Genomic DNA, 16,745 nt, shown 5'->3' with positions numbered 1-16,745 from the left:
CTTAAAATATTAAGGAACGGTGTGAGTGAGATGGAGACACAAAGACAAGAGCGCAAAAATATAAATTTTAGCGGACATTAGAAGAGATTTTAAAATGTCATTAAAAATACATTTCAACACAGCTTGTTGGCCTGATATTTTTTCAATTTTATTTTTTTTGTGTGCTACAACAACGGCTACTAACTCAAATGGTGTTATTGCTCTTGCTCCATTGCTTTAATTTTACAAAACGAGATGTCAATGAATTAATTTTAACTTAACTGCAATGTGTCTCATAAATTTAATCTTTATTTCTTTGTTGTTTCGCTTATATTTTTAAGCTCTGGATGTATTATGTGGATGTAAGTCGTGTGGATTGAAGGATTTTGAGGCAAGTATTTGAAGGTAAAGAACTGGATCAGAAGTATTTGCGGATTTGATTCACAATTTGCAATGTTTTGGCTGTTTTTCCCGCCAATTTCATAATATTTGTGAGAAACGTGTTTCTGACAAAATTTATATTTTCTAGGCTGATCTATGTTCTAAATGATCTAGTTCTAGTATTAAACGCTTTGCTCAGAGAATTTAAAGTATTTAACATCATTAAATCATGAAATAACCTGTTAATTTTCTCAAAATTCACGTTTAAAATCCTCAATTGAGACATTTTTTTCTACAAATTTTCCTTAAAATTTCATAAATAATTTGCTCGTTACAATATCCAACACCAAACTATCAAAATTATACACCCCGTCAAAAATCATATCAATCAAAATCAATAGAAAAGTTCCCATCCGAACAGTCTGGGTGGTTGGGATACATAAAACATCAAGTTCGGAAACAGTGAAAAAAGAAAGAAGAAAATAAAGCACATAAAATATTCAAGTTCTCGTTCAGACACGCGCTCGCTTTGCAACAAGTTTTTTTTTTTCGTTTCTTTCTTTCTTTTCATTTTTTATTTTCTTGTACAAAAGCGATGACCGCGAAAAATGAGCAATAATAATGTTAAGAAGGTGTCTAGAGAAGCGGAATGAATAAAAGCAGAAAAGAAAAGAGAGAAAGAGAGTCTAAGACAGACAGCGAAAATAAAATAAAAATGATCATATAATGAAGGCTATTGAATGAAATCGAAAATGCTCCAGCCATGCACGGTAAAATAACATAAAAACCGGTTTTTATGTGTGCAGTCAGCGGTGGAGATTGAGAATGATTTTTTTTTTCTTTCGATTTCATTTAAATACGCATGAATACAGACCTACTGAGCATACCTACACATAAATAACCATATGATTATTTGAATCTTGACCATCGACATCATCGGCGTATACCCGACTGTCTATTTTTTATTTTAATTATGCAATTTACATTAATTTTAATTCTTTGATTGGATTTTTATCGCTTCATTATTTATGACGTCACATTAGCCTCGTGAGAATCACAGTTAGATCTTGATTCTGACTGACTTTTCTTTTTTTTTTGTGAATGAATAAAAAATGAAGTAAGGCAGGCAAAATAAGAGGAATTATTGAAATAAATTATGGAGATTTTATGGTAAATAGACTTAAAGTCATTGGTCTCGCTTACGGCGAGATGAAATGAACTTTGAATTAATAATACATTTGCCGCACAATCAGATGATTCATTGGGAGTGGATTTTTTTTGGAATATAAAGGTTTGAGAATCTGTGGACATAACAAAAAAAATGTTCAACAAGTAACATAAAAAATCGATATTTTTCCGTTTTTTGCCTCCTTTCGCTTTGAGTCATGCAAAGATATTTTGATTCCGATAACAATTTTTTTTGTGATGATTAACCGCGAAAAATTGTAAATTAAACAACAAGTGCCGCTTACGATGTTGTAATTTAATTTTTTTTTTTTTTTTTTTTTGTGGAAATGCACGGAATTTAAATTTGTTGAAATGCAGTCGAGAAATTTTTTCGTAGATTTCGTGAAGGAAATTATTGGAATTTTTGTTAAAGTTATTCATTTTTCAGGTATTTTGTGTTGCCATGACATGCTGTCGTCATATTATCTTCAGTGTATGACACATTAGGATGTGAATTGGGTACCATGACAGTTACATAATATGTAATACAGTCTTAGAATTAAGGAATTTTGGGAATTAAAGAAGCAATTAATGGAATTTTACTTCCAATTAACGAGAAGCTTTGTGGCTGAGCCTTTTTAATTTGTGTCGCTTGGTCTCTTCTGCAGGATTAGTATTGCGGTGAAGAGTTAGAGTCAAAAAAACATATAAAGGCAGAGTTCGAAGTCAACTTGAATACTGTTTGGAGTTGAATAGACCTGAGTCGACTTTTCCATACAAAATTCGAGTCAACTTCGAGCTATTTATAAAGGACAATCTTCCAGTCTTAGAGTAAGGCCTCTTCGGTTGAGTGGCTAAGAAACAGATCGGATATTTATGGCCCTCTCTTTTGTGAAGAATGTGATGGGTTCAATTCCCATTAGAAACCGATCATAACATAGCCTTAGCAGAGTAACCCTTCTCAAGAGCAGAGGACGCTGAGAACAACGCTTACGAACATGCCCATATTGTATATTTAAGGCGAACAAGCTCACGAGAGCATGTTTTTTGTCTATTAGAGTAGAGTGCTGTCAATATGACAAGAATTTAAGGAATAGCTCCAAATATCCAATTGGTGACCTCATTTAAATTTCAAGTGTAGCTTAATATCCATTGAAATTCACAGAAATTAACCAGAAAACATGTTTTTCCATACTGCTAAGCTTTGAAATCTAGTCCACTAAGCGACAACTCTTAAAAATCCCAATTTTACTTACATTTGACTAACTTGTTCTTCAATCATTTTACCCAGTCCATGTATCATGATTCCGACAAGTCAATGCATGATTTTATGCTTTAATTTTTTTATATCCCAACAAAGTCCACCTCGTGTGTAGACGCGAATTTAATTAAACCAATTTCAGACTCAATGCATATATATTTTTTTCGTCTACTAATAGCCTCGACTAAATGGTTGTCCGTTTTATAAATATAGACGTTGATTTGGTCAGGAAGAATAAAGCTTAGGCATTTCAAAATAAAATGACTTGTGTATGTTTGTGTACAAAATAGATACAGTACACAATAGAAGTGAATGAAACAAACAGAATGGTGGATGTATTAAAATAGGAAAGGATGTGAATATTTTTAAATTTATCTGAGTGGTACAGCGCAGAATAATTGATTGTATTAGATACATAGTTGCACAGTTGATACAATATATGGATTTTTGGAACGGGAATATTTGAAGGAATGACTAATCAAGTTTGAATTTTTTTGGCCATTCCATTGATGAATTTCTAAGTATGGTCCTTAATGCAAGTCTCTTTAGGTGAATTAGTTTGGTCATGCACAGCCATTTCCAGGTAAATTAGTTTGGCCATGCATAGCCATTTCCAAATTCTGGACAGTTCAGTCTATTGACAATATTTTGCAGCAATAAGCTCGTTTGGTCCGTTTTTTGAGCGATACTGACTAACTCGAAGCATTTCATGCGAATTAATTATTTTTGGCAGCCGTGTGAAGTGACTCCAAACCACATCAATACCTTTCGATTTCACATGATGCAACATTAAATTAATAGACAAATGTGAACAATGACTAAACTCATTAGCTGAACATTCGCAATTAAAAGAGTCAATAAAACACTTTTTCATTAGCAAATGCGCATTCAGCATTGACCTTTTACTGACCATTGTGTCCAATTCATCTTGATTTCTTACCGCATAAATCCAAAATATTCAAATGGCACTTAACATGCGAAATTTGCGATTTTTAAATGGAATTGGACATGCAGTGACGATTCACTTTGATGTCTCAATCGTAAAGTGGCTTTTTTATGATGAGCATATGAAGCATTTATCAATGAAAATTATCTGATAAATTCTCTATTATGATGTTGTGAAGTTTTTATGTTGATTGAGGCATTTACGTAATCTTCTATTATCTCTTTCTCTTCTCTTTATTTCCATTGTCATAAATGGGAATTTAAAGCTTGTAATAAAATTAAGAGTGACTTTAAATGGCACATTCGTTTGATGTATTTCGTACTTAACTAAATGGCATAAAGCCATAAAAAAATTTTAAACTCAATTTCTTGGCTTCAGATTTTTGCTGACTTTTTTTTGTTGCTGTATATAAATAATTAATTCCTTAATAATTATATCTGTTTGCTTGATTGTTTCAAGTTCAAGTTTTTTTTTTTGTTTTTGCTCTCTCGCCTTTGATTCTTAATGCTGTTATTATTATTCATAAGTTAAGTATAAAATAAATATGCTAATTATTCAACTTTTTGATGTAAATTTTAAAGCATGTTCTCTTGACATTGAATGATATTTTGTTAGGTTTTTTTTGAAAGGTTTTGAGTAATTGTTCTCTATTGATTTCTAATTAGGTATGTAGTTGAATTTTTATAGGAATATTAGCTTTAGAATGATTATTCGGGTATGCATATAGATTAAATCAGGTTTGAAATCCGACCCTTTCAGGAATGTCTAACAGGCAGATTGACCACTTTTAGGTAACGTAGTGGTATTTTTGTATCACGAAAGTATGCTCTTTGCCTGTTAGGGAATGGCGAGATTTTGACTCCGTTTCTGATTATTGACAAGACTGACTAATTGTTTGACATTTTGTCACAGATTGCTGTATACTCTAAGGCAGGGGTGGAAAGCGTGTGTGCAGCAGCAGTCTGGTGTGTCACGAGGTATCTTTCTGAAGATTGCCGTGGCAAAAAAAAGGTTGCCTTTCCCTAGAGGGCAAGTAATTCTAGAGTATGTCATATGCTTAGTATATAAGATTGTACCCTAGCAGACAAAGAGAATGCTTTTAGGTACCGCAGGCATTTTGGCCTAGAATGTATCCTAGATTTTACAATTCCCTTTACTTCCGAGTGGAACAGACTGTGAGTATTCAGCCATACCTTTAGGTAGAAACATGACAGTTGTGTGAAATGCCAAGAATTGCCAAGCGTATTGCTAGATCTACGATTGACGAATCATAGTCTGTTTCACTCGAAACCACAACTAAGCTCATTTCAATTTGCTGTCAAAGAAACATACACAAGTGCTCATTATGCAGCTAATATATTAAATTATTTAAAGCTATTCCTCTAAACTGATCATCTTAAATATTTTCATAACTCAAGATGAAATATTCAATTTTAAAGATCACATAAGTGTCATATCAGGTGTCATGTGACTAGCTAAATTAACTGTTTTCACTTTTCTTTAAAGCATATACATTGTTTTACTGCCGCATCTCAGAAAACCCAGCAACAAAAAGTCCCAAACTTTAATAATATTCAAAACAACAGCAATCAATTATCATGTCTTGCAGAAATATTCATGCAACTTTTAACATTTTCATTATATGCAAAAAAGTTGTTCATGGCAGCACCGGCAACAGTCGTAAAAGCTTATCTATCTTCTACATCTAACAGATGAATAGCAAATAAATTTCATGATAGCGCATTGTAGACTTATTAATAAAAAATTCAAAACTTTCGCATTAAATATTCAAATTTGTTCGCAGAAAGCACTACCAAGATGTTAAATTTCAAATGCCAGCATTCTCATACACACTTTCTACAGTCTTCATTCACAGCACAATGAGAGAAAAATGCGCTTATGCAATCCGCTCCGGATACTTTTAATCTCTCAATATCTTTCTCTTCCTCCTCATTTCCATATATTGACATAGCTACAAATAACTTTTCTTTTGTCATTTTTTTTTTTCTTCTCTTTCATTCCTTTATGTTCATTCAAATTAATATCATAAATATGTGTACGAAAAAAGGTTTTTTTTATCTTGCGTATTGGCATGGTAGGCAGGCGGGCAGTGTTGATTTTTGGATTTAAATTGTTGATGTCGTGCTTAAGAGATTATTGAGGATCAACCATATAATTTTAAAATCTATTCTCGTTTCAATCTTCTATTGGTATAATATGATTCTTGTAGTTCCGCCTCCAAAACTTCAATTGTAGGATAATCTTGTAACTCCAATTTCGGTTTTGACGCGGTTTAACCTAGCGGGACAATGCGGGGACCCGCTATTTTCGCCGAAATATGGGTTGAACTCAGGAGTCACACCGTCAGACTTAGTTAGTCGCCATCTTTAACCGAAAAGAGCTGGTCAGGAAAACATTAATCGAGAAGTATGGCTGGATCAGTCACACGCTTTGAAAGCAAAGTACTAGAGGAAGTGTCCTAAATGGGATGGAAACACAAACTTTTTTTACCGCGCTTGGATGGAATCCAAAAGGAAAAAGACGCCCTGGTTCTCCAGAAGCAACTAGGTGTAGAACAGTAATGCGAGAATGTCAATTAGATGTCAAAACAGAGAATTTGTACAACTTTTGTGATGTGGCCAGCAATAGATTCAGATGAAAACCCTTTTGTAATAACCTAGGCTCGAAGTCGGAGCATGGATCCAGTAATCAAGTAATTATCCTTACCCGCAAGGTAAGAACCCAAATGGAAACTGAATCTGAATGATGAATTATCATGAACTTATTAGAATCTCTTTCTCAGATTTCATATCGAAGCTACAGCATTACGCATTCCTCAAATTACCAACTCTGGATATACAGCCCCGGGTAAAATTGACGATAGGTGACAAAAAGAGAGTAAAGAGAAGTAAAAAAATGTCAACAAATAAACATCAAAAGTAATATGAGTCTTCATTAACATCATGTTCACGTATGATTCCATCATGCACACATAATGACATCTTTTACAGCATTTCACTCATTTTATATTTTTTTTCGGTGTATAATTTTATCATTTATCACTGCTATGCTGCCTTTTTTTTCCATCACAATTATTTTCTTGTGATGTCACCTAAGTGACTAACGAATTGAATAAGCACTTATAGGATGCATGTTTGATTGCGGAAGGAAAATAATACACAAAAAAATTTGTCGCGGTAAGATTCCAACAAAGTTTGATTATTAATGGGCAATCGATGGATGAAAGAAAAGAAAATAAAGGCGAGTCAATGAATTTGTTGTTTTTTGTTTCTTAAACGAAGCAACGGTAAAAGTTGTATAATAATGTAAATGATTTCAAATTATTTTGTATACACAAGATGATGAGAGTAGAAGTGAGAAATGGTACTTGATGGTTGTAAGCATTGAGTGCATTTTTGATGATGGTAATTTAATGAAATTTGAAGGGAGAAGTTGAGTCAAGTCAATTTAATGCTGTAGAGAATTCGTGAAATCTAAAGAACTATAAGCAACCTGAAAGGCTGTATTAAGCATTTAAGTATTCAAAATATTTTGAAAGAGGTTGTTCTAATTCTCGGAGTATTTGTCTGTACTATAGCACAGTTTTGGGCAATCTTCTATTATTGCGGGATATTTTAGTAGTAAGCTTTGACCGAAACCGCAAACGGTGTATCGTATTGTCGCGGCACTAAGAGTTGGAACTAAGAATTGTCTGGAAATAATTCAGATTAGTCTAGATCCGTCTTGATCACGTTTTGCTTGTCAATAAACTGATATTTTGCCATTTTACAATTCAAAGCTATCATATTAATATGCTAATAACTTGCAGAATAAACAGAAAGTACTTAAATAAGCAATTTACAACGAAGTTGAGTAAGACAACGTTAATAGCGATGCAATTGCGGTGCAATGAGCACTGTATATGTACATGTAGGGGAAGAAAACTAAGTGAGCATTTTGCCACGCTCCCTAACTCCCTATCAACTGGGTTCCAGTTCCACTATGACTCTGAGAGTCAATGGCTCAGTAAGTATAGAATAAGTGGTTGCCAATTGGCAAATTAGGTCGTTTTCGTCGAATGGGTGGTATTTGAAGTCTGAGTTACCTTCCGTCTCTACGTCGGAGTGACAACGTTTCAATGTGTGTCAATCGGAATTTGCTTTGACTTGTTTAAACCAATAACTAGATAACCCCGATAGGCAATTGGAGTATAATAGTGTTTTCATGCTAGCATTATCCTTGTTCAGAGCTGAATTTTACCAAATCAAGTTCAAAATCTGAGTCATGCCGGAAAGATCAAATCTGAAGTTCTATTAACTCCTTTCATCCCAATGACTTTGATCTTTCCAAAAAACCTATTCCTTATTCCAATTCAAAGAAATGATGAATGTTTTTGGCATAAACATGCTAAATAAGTCTTTGATTAATGTTGAATGCTAAAATTTGATGTCGCTGATTTTATAAATTCCAAATGACTATTTATTTAGGACACAAATTTTTATCAGAAAACTAAAACGCAAATCTTGCAACAACCTCAATTCCACTCATATTTATTTTCTCACTTAAGAAAGTTTTATGTAAATTTCCCTCAATAATTGAGTTTTAAATAAATTCATCATGTTTTTAAAGATAAACAGCCTAAAATGGCATGTATTGTTTATCATAAAAATCAAATAAATAACCCAGCAAGTCAAAATGCAGGCATCTTTCGCGCCCATTTAATATAAACGCTCTAATTTAAGCTTAATATCGTGTGAATGTTTAGCAATACTCACATATGACTAATGATGAAGAAAGTAAAAGTAATCCATAAAATTTTTGCATCTTTTCGTTTCCTTGAATTCGTCTTCGTTTTTCCCAAAGATATTCCAATGATTGCTTTGTTTTAAATAAACACAAAAAAATGTGATTTCTAACTTTTGTTTTTCTTTTTCTTTTTTTATATCAAAGTAAGCTTTGCTTTATAAATTTTTGGGCACAAAAGAGCCAATCTTATTATCTCAATTAAACTTTATCACTGAATAAATAATATCTACGATAAGTAAGCAAGTAATTTGTAAGCTTGTATGCATTATTTACGTTTAAGTAAAAGTTTCACTTTAAAAAAAAAAATTGTAGAAAAGAAGAAAAAAATTTCACATTTTTCCCCAATCCACAAAAATATCTTCGGAATTCAAGTCCGTTCCGTCCGCCAAAAACTATATATTGAGTTCAATCGCGATCGTTATTGCATATATTCAATGTACATTCTTAATGTAATCACATGTAATGATGTAAGAATATTTATTCAAGGTTACACGGCGCACGTAACTTGCAACTTTTTGTTCGATAACTTGATCTTGACAAGCTGGAGAGTAAATCAACACTGAGTACTGAGCTTTATTTTTTACCGAGTTCGATCGCTTGTGACCCTCTTTTGAATCAGTTTTAAGTTAGTGTTTATAAAAAAAACTCTCTCTTTTTTTTCTTGAGTTGTTTCATTCAGCCAAACAGCCAACATTGATCCCACCAATTCTGTAATATGTGGACGTGTGGTGTTATTAACGTCAATGTTAGTGGGAACCGGCAATTTTCTTTTGTTTCGGTTTTTGTGGTACATTTTTCACATAATTTGTACTTGCGGTGTCAATATTTTGACGCGAGATGTGGCTACTGGGTGTTTGTGGAAATTTCAGTTTAATGATTATTGTGTCGTGTCTTGAGAGACTTTAGATTTTTTAAAGGTATAATTTGGATAGTAATCTGTAGTGCGCTTGGTATTAGAAATTATTGGATGATTGGCAGTAATAGAGTTGACAGCTAAAGATCATGTAACATGATTGATATCGTATGGCTAATTCATAGTATCAAATATTTTTAGAATATGTTTGTTATTTCCCTAATTGCATGCGAAGGAAGTAAGTAAACTAGTAACCAACTAGATCAGTGGTTGGTGTAGCATAGGCAGTCGCCTTAAGCGTATGCAAATAGGGTGCTCAAGCTTGGGCTGTCAATTACACCCTTTGCTACACGGACAACCTGTGTGTAGCCAAAAAGGTTTTGAAATCCCATGAACCGTAAGCCGTGTAGGTTGAGGCTTACCACCGAGATGTGCCGCGGAGAATAAAAGGTTGCAGACCACTGTACAAGATGTTAAGTCCATCAAAGTTATGCCTGACTTCTAAAATGTTTGTCTTATTGTCGTGTCGAATCTGAAGTATCCAGACATTTGTAAGCTTATCTGACAGTTCTTAAGTAAGACTCCGACGGCCTAGTGGTTGATCATCATACCGGTTAACTGCATCACTGTTTTGTGAGTGCCGTAAGTTCGAACTTTTCGAACAGCTTGCTAAACTTCCAATATGCGACAGCTATTGAACATCAGAATTGAATTTGTTTAAAATCAGGGCTTGAAGTCGACTCTAATTTTGGATCCAATCGCGTAAACTGGATCGATGTCAACTAGATCCAAAACTCCCAATTATTCCGTCCGCGACCTCATATGCAAGTAAATTAATACGTCTGTTTGTAAAGCATGAGATGGAGAGCTACCGCTTTTTATTTGATGCTATTGAGCTACTGCAATAGAGATATGAAAAATATAATAATTATTTGCTTATTATGCTCACTCAAAACTTCTCTCGTTTCTCTCGTCGTTCATCTCCTGCATTTTTTATTAATTAATTTATTGTTAATGCTTACTTCTTTTATTATCATTTTTATTAATTGATTAACATTAAAGCTATTAAAAGGATCAATATGTCAATAGTACTTTTATGCATAAAAGCCTTATCATTTCTGACATATCAAAAACATAATGTATACATTTCACCGATTACGACAGTCGTACATGGTGTATAATTAATAATTTAGTACATACACAGTAATAATTTTATTAACATTTTCTCAGTGACGGGTAAATAAATTAATTAAGGACATTAATTTTCTTATTTAATTGAAAAATAAATCGTTAATGAAACAGCGACAATGAAAACAACACCGATAATGTACAACACAAACTTATCTCTTATGCTTCTCATTATCATTGTGTTCATAAGTCGTGAACTTCTGCCTAAATCGGCATTTGTTTCTCTCAGTCGATTTCTACTACGCTGAATTGTTTCACGTTGTGACGATAGATTTTGTAGCACTTGCGTACCAATTTCTTCTGTTTCGACAGCAATTCTATAGCCTTCTTCTAATCTATTTCCAGTTCTTTCTAATCTCTCGGAATTATCCAGAAGTCGTCGCTTCTGATCTTCGGATGCGCCAATATCAAAATCATCTATCGATGATGAATCGTCGACTAATAATGGATTAGGTTTGATCTTTGATTTATTGTAATCCTCTTCAAGCCGTCTTAATTCAGCTTGATATGACTTTAATCTCATTTGTTGACTGGATCTTTGGGAATGATCTGTATTTTGATTTATCTCTAATCCTATTTGCTCGAGCTATTAAAAAACATTATGGAATTAGCGGGATTTATAGTAAGCACGATTGTATAATACTTACAATCTCCTGAGCCTCATCGATTCCACGATTTATTTCTACAATTAAATTTCTACGATCATCTGGAAGTGAATTAATAATTATAGCTTCATGTCGTGTTTATGATTGATAAAATTACCTATTGACACATTCGATAATCGGCCAATATTGGATGTTATCTCTGCAGATAATTGACCAAAGTGTTGTTCATATTCTTCCAGTAAGCCCATTGTTGTAACAGATTGTTGAACTATTTGGCTTTCTTTTTCTATTCAGTTATGTGACTATACAATGACTATTCGTTTTATTGTATTCAAATCGTGAAAATTCTTCTTATACTTTAATTAATCATTATTTTGTGGATATTGTGATGTCACTAATTTATTTTGTGGAATTCTTATTATTTCTGAAATATTTTGCCTATATCCTATTGATCCTCAGTGTTTTGAAGGCTCTATGATCACTATTATTATCTTTAATTAATTAAAATTCATTAATTATTGTGGGAAAATCTAGAAAATATTTAAAAATTTTCCAATAAAATAAAAATCAACAAATGTTTGAATGTATTAGTGTCGACACAGGGTAACTCGGCATTTTTTTTGATAAATTTTTAAATATTTTATTACCGTTAAAAACTACTAGAAATTAGTTACAATATATTAATCTAAAGTTGGTGCTTTTCTGCCTTCTTTAGTTCCTGATTTCTGTCTCTTTATTAATAATCGCTGATTTGCAGCCATTTCTTGTCGTTTTCTAATTTTCTCGAGAGTTTCTGCCGACATTTCCGGTCGTTTAGGCTTTTCAGCTGCACGAATCAAGGTTCTTAACTTTTCGAGCGCATCCGCTAGATTCATTTGCTGGTATCTTGTTAATTCACTTTTAATGATTAAGAAGCCTTCTTTGTTGATCTTCATTTTGTGCTGAAAATTAAGGAAATTGTAAAATTATTGAATTTTGTTTACAAGATCCAGTAGATGGAAATTGAGGACATTAAGAAGCAATTCAACTTAAACTGGCACTGAATCCAATTATACTTACGTCTTCCTTCAATCTTTCTTTAACAGCTTCCGAAATCCAATTGGCTTTATCAACATGGAATCGTAAATCTACTTTTGTGGCTACTTTATTGACATTTTGTCCTCCAGCGCCGGATGATCTGTCATAAGTAATCTGAAGTTGATCTACAGGTATAAACCCATTGAACTTATCTTTATCAAGTGATGGCTGAAAATGTCAAGTTAATTTAATTAGTTAAAATACATTTTTAAAGAATTAAAAACTTACAGGTGATGGTGTGAAAATATTTTGCTTGCTATTTGGATAAAGCTTGTCTAACGAGATGTCACTTTTAAAGTACGCAGCAGACAGTGTCTTTATACTTCTATTGCACAAAGAAGACGATGCAAATTTAGTTAATTTAAGCATTTTTTAAAGAATTTCAAATTCTTGTTTTGAATGTTTCTGAACTGCTATAAAAATTGCTATAATTTCGACACTGAACACATTGTCGACAGTACACAAGAAAAACGTAAACAAGTCACACGAAAAAGTTTCTAAAAATGGAAATAAAAGATGTAAGTAACTGTACTATTGTCATTAACATCTTATAACAGACATCATGTTACAGGAACCAAAGGTTATCATCGAAGGATCTGCCAAAATATTTGAAGAAGGAAATGTAAGAGAATTTTTAATTTTTAACTCACATCCAGCAACTTAATTAAATTATTATTACAGGTCTTCTATAATCCAGTTCAGGAATTCAACCGCGATGTGTCAATTTGTGTCTTAAACACTTTTCTATCAATGAACAGGGATGAACTTTTATCAAGAACAGAACGAGTACGGAAAAATGAGGAACCGAAGCCGCCAAAGAAGATTAGAATTTTGGAAGCTTTAGCAGCTACTGGATTACGTAGTATTAGATATGCAAAGGAAGTTGAAGGACTAGATGAAATCATTGCTAATGATTTGATGAATCAAGCTGTTAATATGATTGAAAAGAATGTTAAGGCAAATGGCGTGGAAGATAAAGTTAAAACAAGTCATGCTGACGCTGTGTAAGATTGAAAACATTTTATATCCAATTCATTGAAATCTAATGTCTATTTTACATTTAAAGGACTCTAATGTACACGACAAAAGCTGATAATAAATTTACGATAATCGATCTGGATCCTTATGGCGGTCCTAATCGATTCCTTGATGGTGCTGTACAAAGTGTTGAGGATGGAGGATTGTTATTAGTTACTGCAACAGATATGGCTGTATTAGCTGGAAATACACCAGAAGCATGTATAGTTAAATATGGTTCTGTGCCTTTACGCTCAAAAGCATGTCATGAAATGGCACTTAGAATATTAGTAAGGTCAATTGAGACAACAGCCAACAAATATGGACGGTATATCAAACCATTGTTATGCTTATCAGTAGATTTCTATGTTCGAATTTTTGTTCGGATATACACAGGACAATATCAATGCAAAGAAAGCAGCACAAAACAATCAATGGTTTATCAATGTACTGGATGTGATGCATTTACTTTACAGCCTTTAGCCATTAAAAAATCATCACCGGATAATCCCAAATCAATTAAGTTTTGTATACCAACGGGTCCATTTGTGTCAACAAATTGTGTTCATTGTGGACATAAACATCACCTGGGAGGTCCAATATGGAATCGTGAATTACATGATTGGGATTTCTTGAGGGAATTGATGAAGTTTGTTAAATCAGAAAAAGGTCAAAAACTTGGAACTTATAATAGAATTCTCGGTGTATTATCTGTCGTTCAAGAGGAACTTCCAGATATTCCATTATACTATACAATTGACCAAATGTGCTGCGTATTGAAGCTAGAAATGATTCCGCAAATGAAAATACGTTCAGCAATTTTACATGAAAATTATCGTGTATCATTATCGCATGCCTGTAAGAACTCATTAAAGACAGACGCTCCAGTTTCACTATTGTGGGATATTTTGAGATGCTGGGCAAAGACACATCCAGTTAATCCAGCAAGATTTCATGAGGGATCAGCATTAAAAATGATTTTATCAAAGGAACCAGCTAAGGAATATGATTTTGATCATTTACATCCAGAAGCTAATCCACCGAGTCGAAAAGATGCACTTGCAAGATTTCCGGAAAATCCAGCAGCTATGTGGGGCCCGGGAACTCGAGCGACAATCATGTAAGTCCATTATCCTTAATTGTTGTTCCTTTTTTGTCATTAAATTGAATCAATTTTCATCAATAATATTAGGGTTGACAAGTCACGAATGACGAAAAATATTCGGAACCAAAACAAGAACGTGAAGAGAAAGGCAAAGCAGCGAAAGGATAATGAAATGAAGGATGAACGAGAAAAGTCGCCTGATACTAAGCATATGAAAATAGACCATGAGGAAAATAATATGGAGGACGTTCAAGTGACATCGTAGATAAACTTTAAATTAATTTTTTTTTTTGTCGTCTTTCGAGAAAGAAATTAAGATGATAAAGTAATAAAGGAATCGAGAGAAAATTATTATGCTCTCGTCTTCATCATGTCACTTTTGATTTTCTTAAGCTTTTTTGTTTTATTTTTTCTACTTTTTTTTTTTATTATTCATCGTTAATCTTTTCTTCCAATCTGTCAACATAGTCAGGTGAATAATGATATAATGATAGGAAAAAATAGTGAGGTAAAGCAATAGTGGAGAGGAACTATGAAGCGCATTTGAAAATGGTTGATTTGCTATGAAACTGAACTCATTCTTGGAACTGAACGTATCCCTGTAACTGAATCTATCCTTAAGACAAGCCTTATGGATTTCAAACATTGTCCTTATTCGATTAATTATTGAAATTAGTTCCTCATATTGAACTTATCCTATGAAGTCGTCAAAAATTATCTCTGCAACTAAATGTATCCTTCAAATTATCGAAATTTTTAACTGAACTAATCCCAAAAGCCTCAAAATTTACCACTAATACTAAACGTATCCTTTGATATTCTTAATATTTAACAATAACTGGACTTATCCTTAAATCTTGAAGGGATAGAAGAGAAGCTTCAATAATAAAGCGAAGCGTTCAAGAAGATTATAAGCATCACTTTAATATTGAAGCCAATTGCTATAAGCAATTGCACATTAAAACTTGAATGTATCCTTCGAAAATTGGCTAGCGGAAGGGCCAAATTCTGACGACTAAGATATCGGTAAATCACAATTGATTTGCACATCTAAATACATATATCCTGGAAACTGAACATATCCTTATTATCCGAGCTCGAAATCGAAGCTAAATTCTTAATGAAGTCCATACAAAATTCGAGTCGACTTACTGCCTTGGCTTGGGGGCAAGTGAGCCCATTGTTGAGTGGAGAGATCGTCCAAAGCTGACTCTATCCTATGAGAACTTCTGCTAGTTGGGAATGTAAAGGATTTTAGCGTCCTTGTCTATACATCCCATCCAAGAATTCTTTGAAAGTCGACATACAGCTATGCTTATTACACCAAATTTTCTAATTATTTTGGTAAAATCGTAAATCAAATTGACTCCAACAAAACTTAATACAGCATATTTCATTCTGCCTGTCAAGCAAAAAAACAAAAAAAAAAAACAGTCCATTAACTAATTATCTAAGTCCAACAAAGACATTCAATATCTCCTCAGCTCCCCTCAATTTTCTCATCATTATTTACCAAGTCTTACTATACATTAAAGCTCATTACTTCCATCATTCAACATAATATTATTAAAAAACTTTAAATCTCATCTATTATTCGAAAAACATAATGCTGTTCACTTCATTATAAGCATAAAAAAAGAAAACTTGGCAGTGGTGGTTGATGAATGTAAAGAAGGAAAAAAGAGAGACTGTAAAGAGAAGTAAAAAATGCAACAAATGAGATGAATTAATTAGCAAACCACTTGAGGGATTGGTGTATGGAGGAGAAAAATCAATTAAAAGTTTTCCAATTACACTGTTTTTAAACAGAATAAAAAAAAGAAAGTTTCTTTTATGTGCATTGAACTATAGAATTTCTTCCATCATCTTTCGGTTTTACTTTATTTCAAAGCATTTTTCTCCCTTCCTCCCGTCTTTTATGATGCAATGACATTAATGTAAAACTTTTTCCTTCGTTTTTCTTTGTGGATGAATCGTTTGAGAGAGTCGGTGTGTAGGCTTTTATTGCGCATTTTTAATAGAATCGACAATTTAAATCAAATTTGAAAGAATATTGTGGATAGGTTCAGTTTTGGAAGTTTGGAAACACATTTGATTTTGAGGATAAGTTCAGTCTTGAATATGAAGAAATAAATGCAAATATAAAGAATACATTGTTTTCAGGATGAATTCTAAAAAATCGTAGGATAAGTTTAGTATTAGGGATGAATTCTAAAGCCATAGAATAAGTTCAGTATTGAGGTTAAGATCAGTTTTGATAATCAATTCAATTTAAAGAATGATTAGAAATTCAGAAGAATAAGTTCAATATTGAGCTGTTCAATAAGATCAGTTCATAAAATTCACAAGGGTAAGTTCAG

The 16,745-nt window shown here is 33.0% G+C and overlaps 4 protein-coding genes across 4 annotated transcripts in view; 1 reads left to right on the top strand and 3 right to left on the bottom strand.

Moving 5' to 3' along the window:
* snsl (snustorr snarlik) overlaps window positions 1-10,508 on the bottom strand; it is a 61,484-nt gene extending 50,976 nt beyond the window's left edge. The window contains exons 1-2 of the mRNA XM_070647011.1: window positions 10,416-10,508; window positions 8,510-10,292 (exon numbers count right to left, since the gene is read on the bottom strand). Coding sequence (XP_070503112.1) covers window positions 8,510-8,558 — 49 coding nt within the window. The 5' untranslated portion in view covers window positions 8,559-10,292; window positions 10,416-10,508. The remainder of the gene's footprint in view (window positions 1-8,509; window positions 10,293-10,415) is intronic.
* A 66-nt stretch (window positions 10,509-10,574) lies between these two features.
* On the bottom strand, window positions 10,575-11,765 carry Vti1a (Vesicle transport through interaction with t-SNAREs 1a). Its single transcript, XM_070647013.1, has 3 exons — window positions 11,344-11,765; window positions 11,229-11,287; window positions 10,575-11,167 (listed from the first exon to the last, which is right to left on the bottom strand). Exons 1-3 carry the CDS (start codon window positions 11,432-11,434, stop codon window positions 10,661-10,663), a joined length of 657 nt encoding a protein of 218 aa, XP_070503114.1. The 5' UTR covers window positions 11,435-11,765; the 3' UTR covers window positions 10,575-10,660.
* Window positions 11,766-11,800: 35 nt separating this feature from the next.
* On the bottom strand, window positions 11,801-12,672 carry LOC139095622 (large ribosomal subunit protein mL62). Its single transcript, XM_070647010.1, has 3 exons — window positions 12,492-12,672; window positions 12,246-12,431; window positions 11,801-12,127 (listed from the first exon to the last, which is right to left on the bottom strand). The coding sequence occupies exons 1-3, from the start codon at window positions 12,630-12,632 to the stop codon at window positions 11,867-11,869; spliced, it is 588 nt and encodes a 195-aa protein (XP_070503111.1). The 5' UTR covers window positions 12,633-12,672; the 3' UTR covers window positions 11,801-11,866.
* A 9-nt stretch (window positions 12,673-12,681) lies between these two features.
* On the top strand, window positions 12,682-14,777 carry Trm1 (tRNA methyltransferase 1). Its single transcript, XM_070647009.1, has 5 exons — window positions 12,682-12,781; window positions 12,835-12,885; window positions 12,945-13,267; window positions 13,330-14,400; window positions 14,473-14,777. The coding sequence occupies exons 1-5, from the start codon at window positions 12,767-12,769 to the stop codon at window positions 14,648-14,650; spliced, it is 1,638 nt and encodes a 545-aa protein (XP_070503110.1). The 5' UTR covers window positions 12,682-12,766; the 3' UTR covers window positions 14,651-14,777.
* The last annotated feature ends 1,968 nt before the right edge of the window (window positions 14,778-16,745 follow it).

Source organism: Chironomus tepperi, unplaced genomic scaffold (assembly GCF_022539635.2).
Source record: "Chironomus tepperi strain 1889 unplaced genomic scaffold, CSIRO-AGI_Ctep_v1 contig_369, whole genome shotgun sequence".
In the NCBI taxonomy this organism is placed as follows: domain Eukaryota; kingdom Metazoa; phylum Arthropoda; class Insecta; order Diptera; family Chironomidae; genus Chironomus; species Chironomus tepperi.
The sequence above is the reverse complement of the archived record's forward strand: the minus strand, read 5'-3'. Positions and strand labels throughout refer to the sequence as shown.

Bases quoted from the DNA above. Each gene is read 5' to 3' on its own strand.
- LOC139095622 (XM_070647010.1), bottom strand. From the start codon at position 12,632: ATGCTTAAATTAACTAAATTTGCATCGTCTTCTTTGTGCAATAGAAGT. The intron at 12,432-12,491 runs GTAAGTTTTTAA...TGACATTTTCAG, and splicing joins ATATTTTCACACCATCACCT to CCATCACTTGATAAAGATAA. The intron at 12,128-12,245 runs GTAAGTATAATT...CTTAATTTTCAG, and splicing joins AAGAAAGATTGAAGGAAGAC to CACAAAATGAAGATCAACAA.
- Vti1a (XM_070647013.1), bottom strand. From the start codon at position 11,434: ATGGGCTTACTGGAAGAATATGAACAACACTTTGGTCAATTATCTGCA. The intron at 11,288-11,343 runs GTAATTTTATCA...ATTCACTTCCAG, and splicing joins ATTATCGAATGTGTCAATAG to ATGATCGTAGAAATTTAATT. The intron at 11,168-11,228 runs GTAAGTATTATA...GTTTTTTAATAG, and splicing joins TCGATGAGGCTCAGGAGATT to CTCGAGCAAATAGGATTAGA.
- Trm1 (XM_070647009.1), top strand. The intron at 12,886-12,944 runs GTAAGAGAATTT...TTATTATTACAG, and splicing joins AAATATTTGAAGAAGGAAAT to GTCTTCTATAATCCAGTTCA. The intron at 13,268-13,329 runs GTAAGATTGAAA...TTACATTTAAAG, and splicing joins ACAAGTCATGCTGACGCTGT to GACTCTAATGTACACGACAA.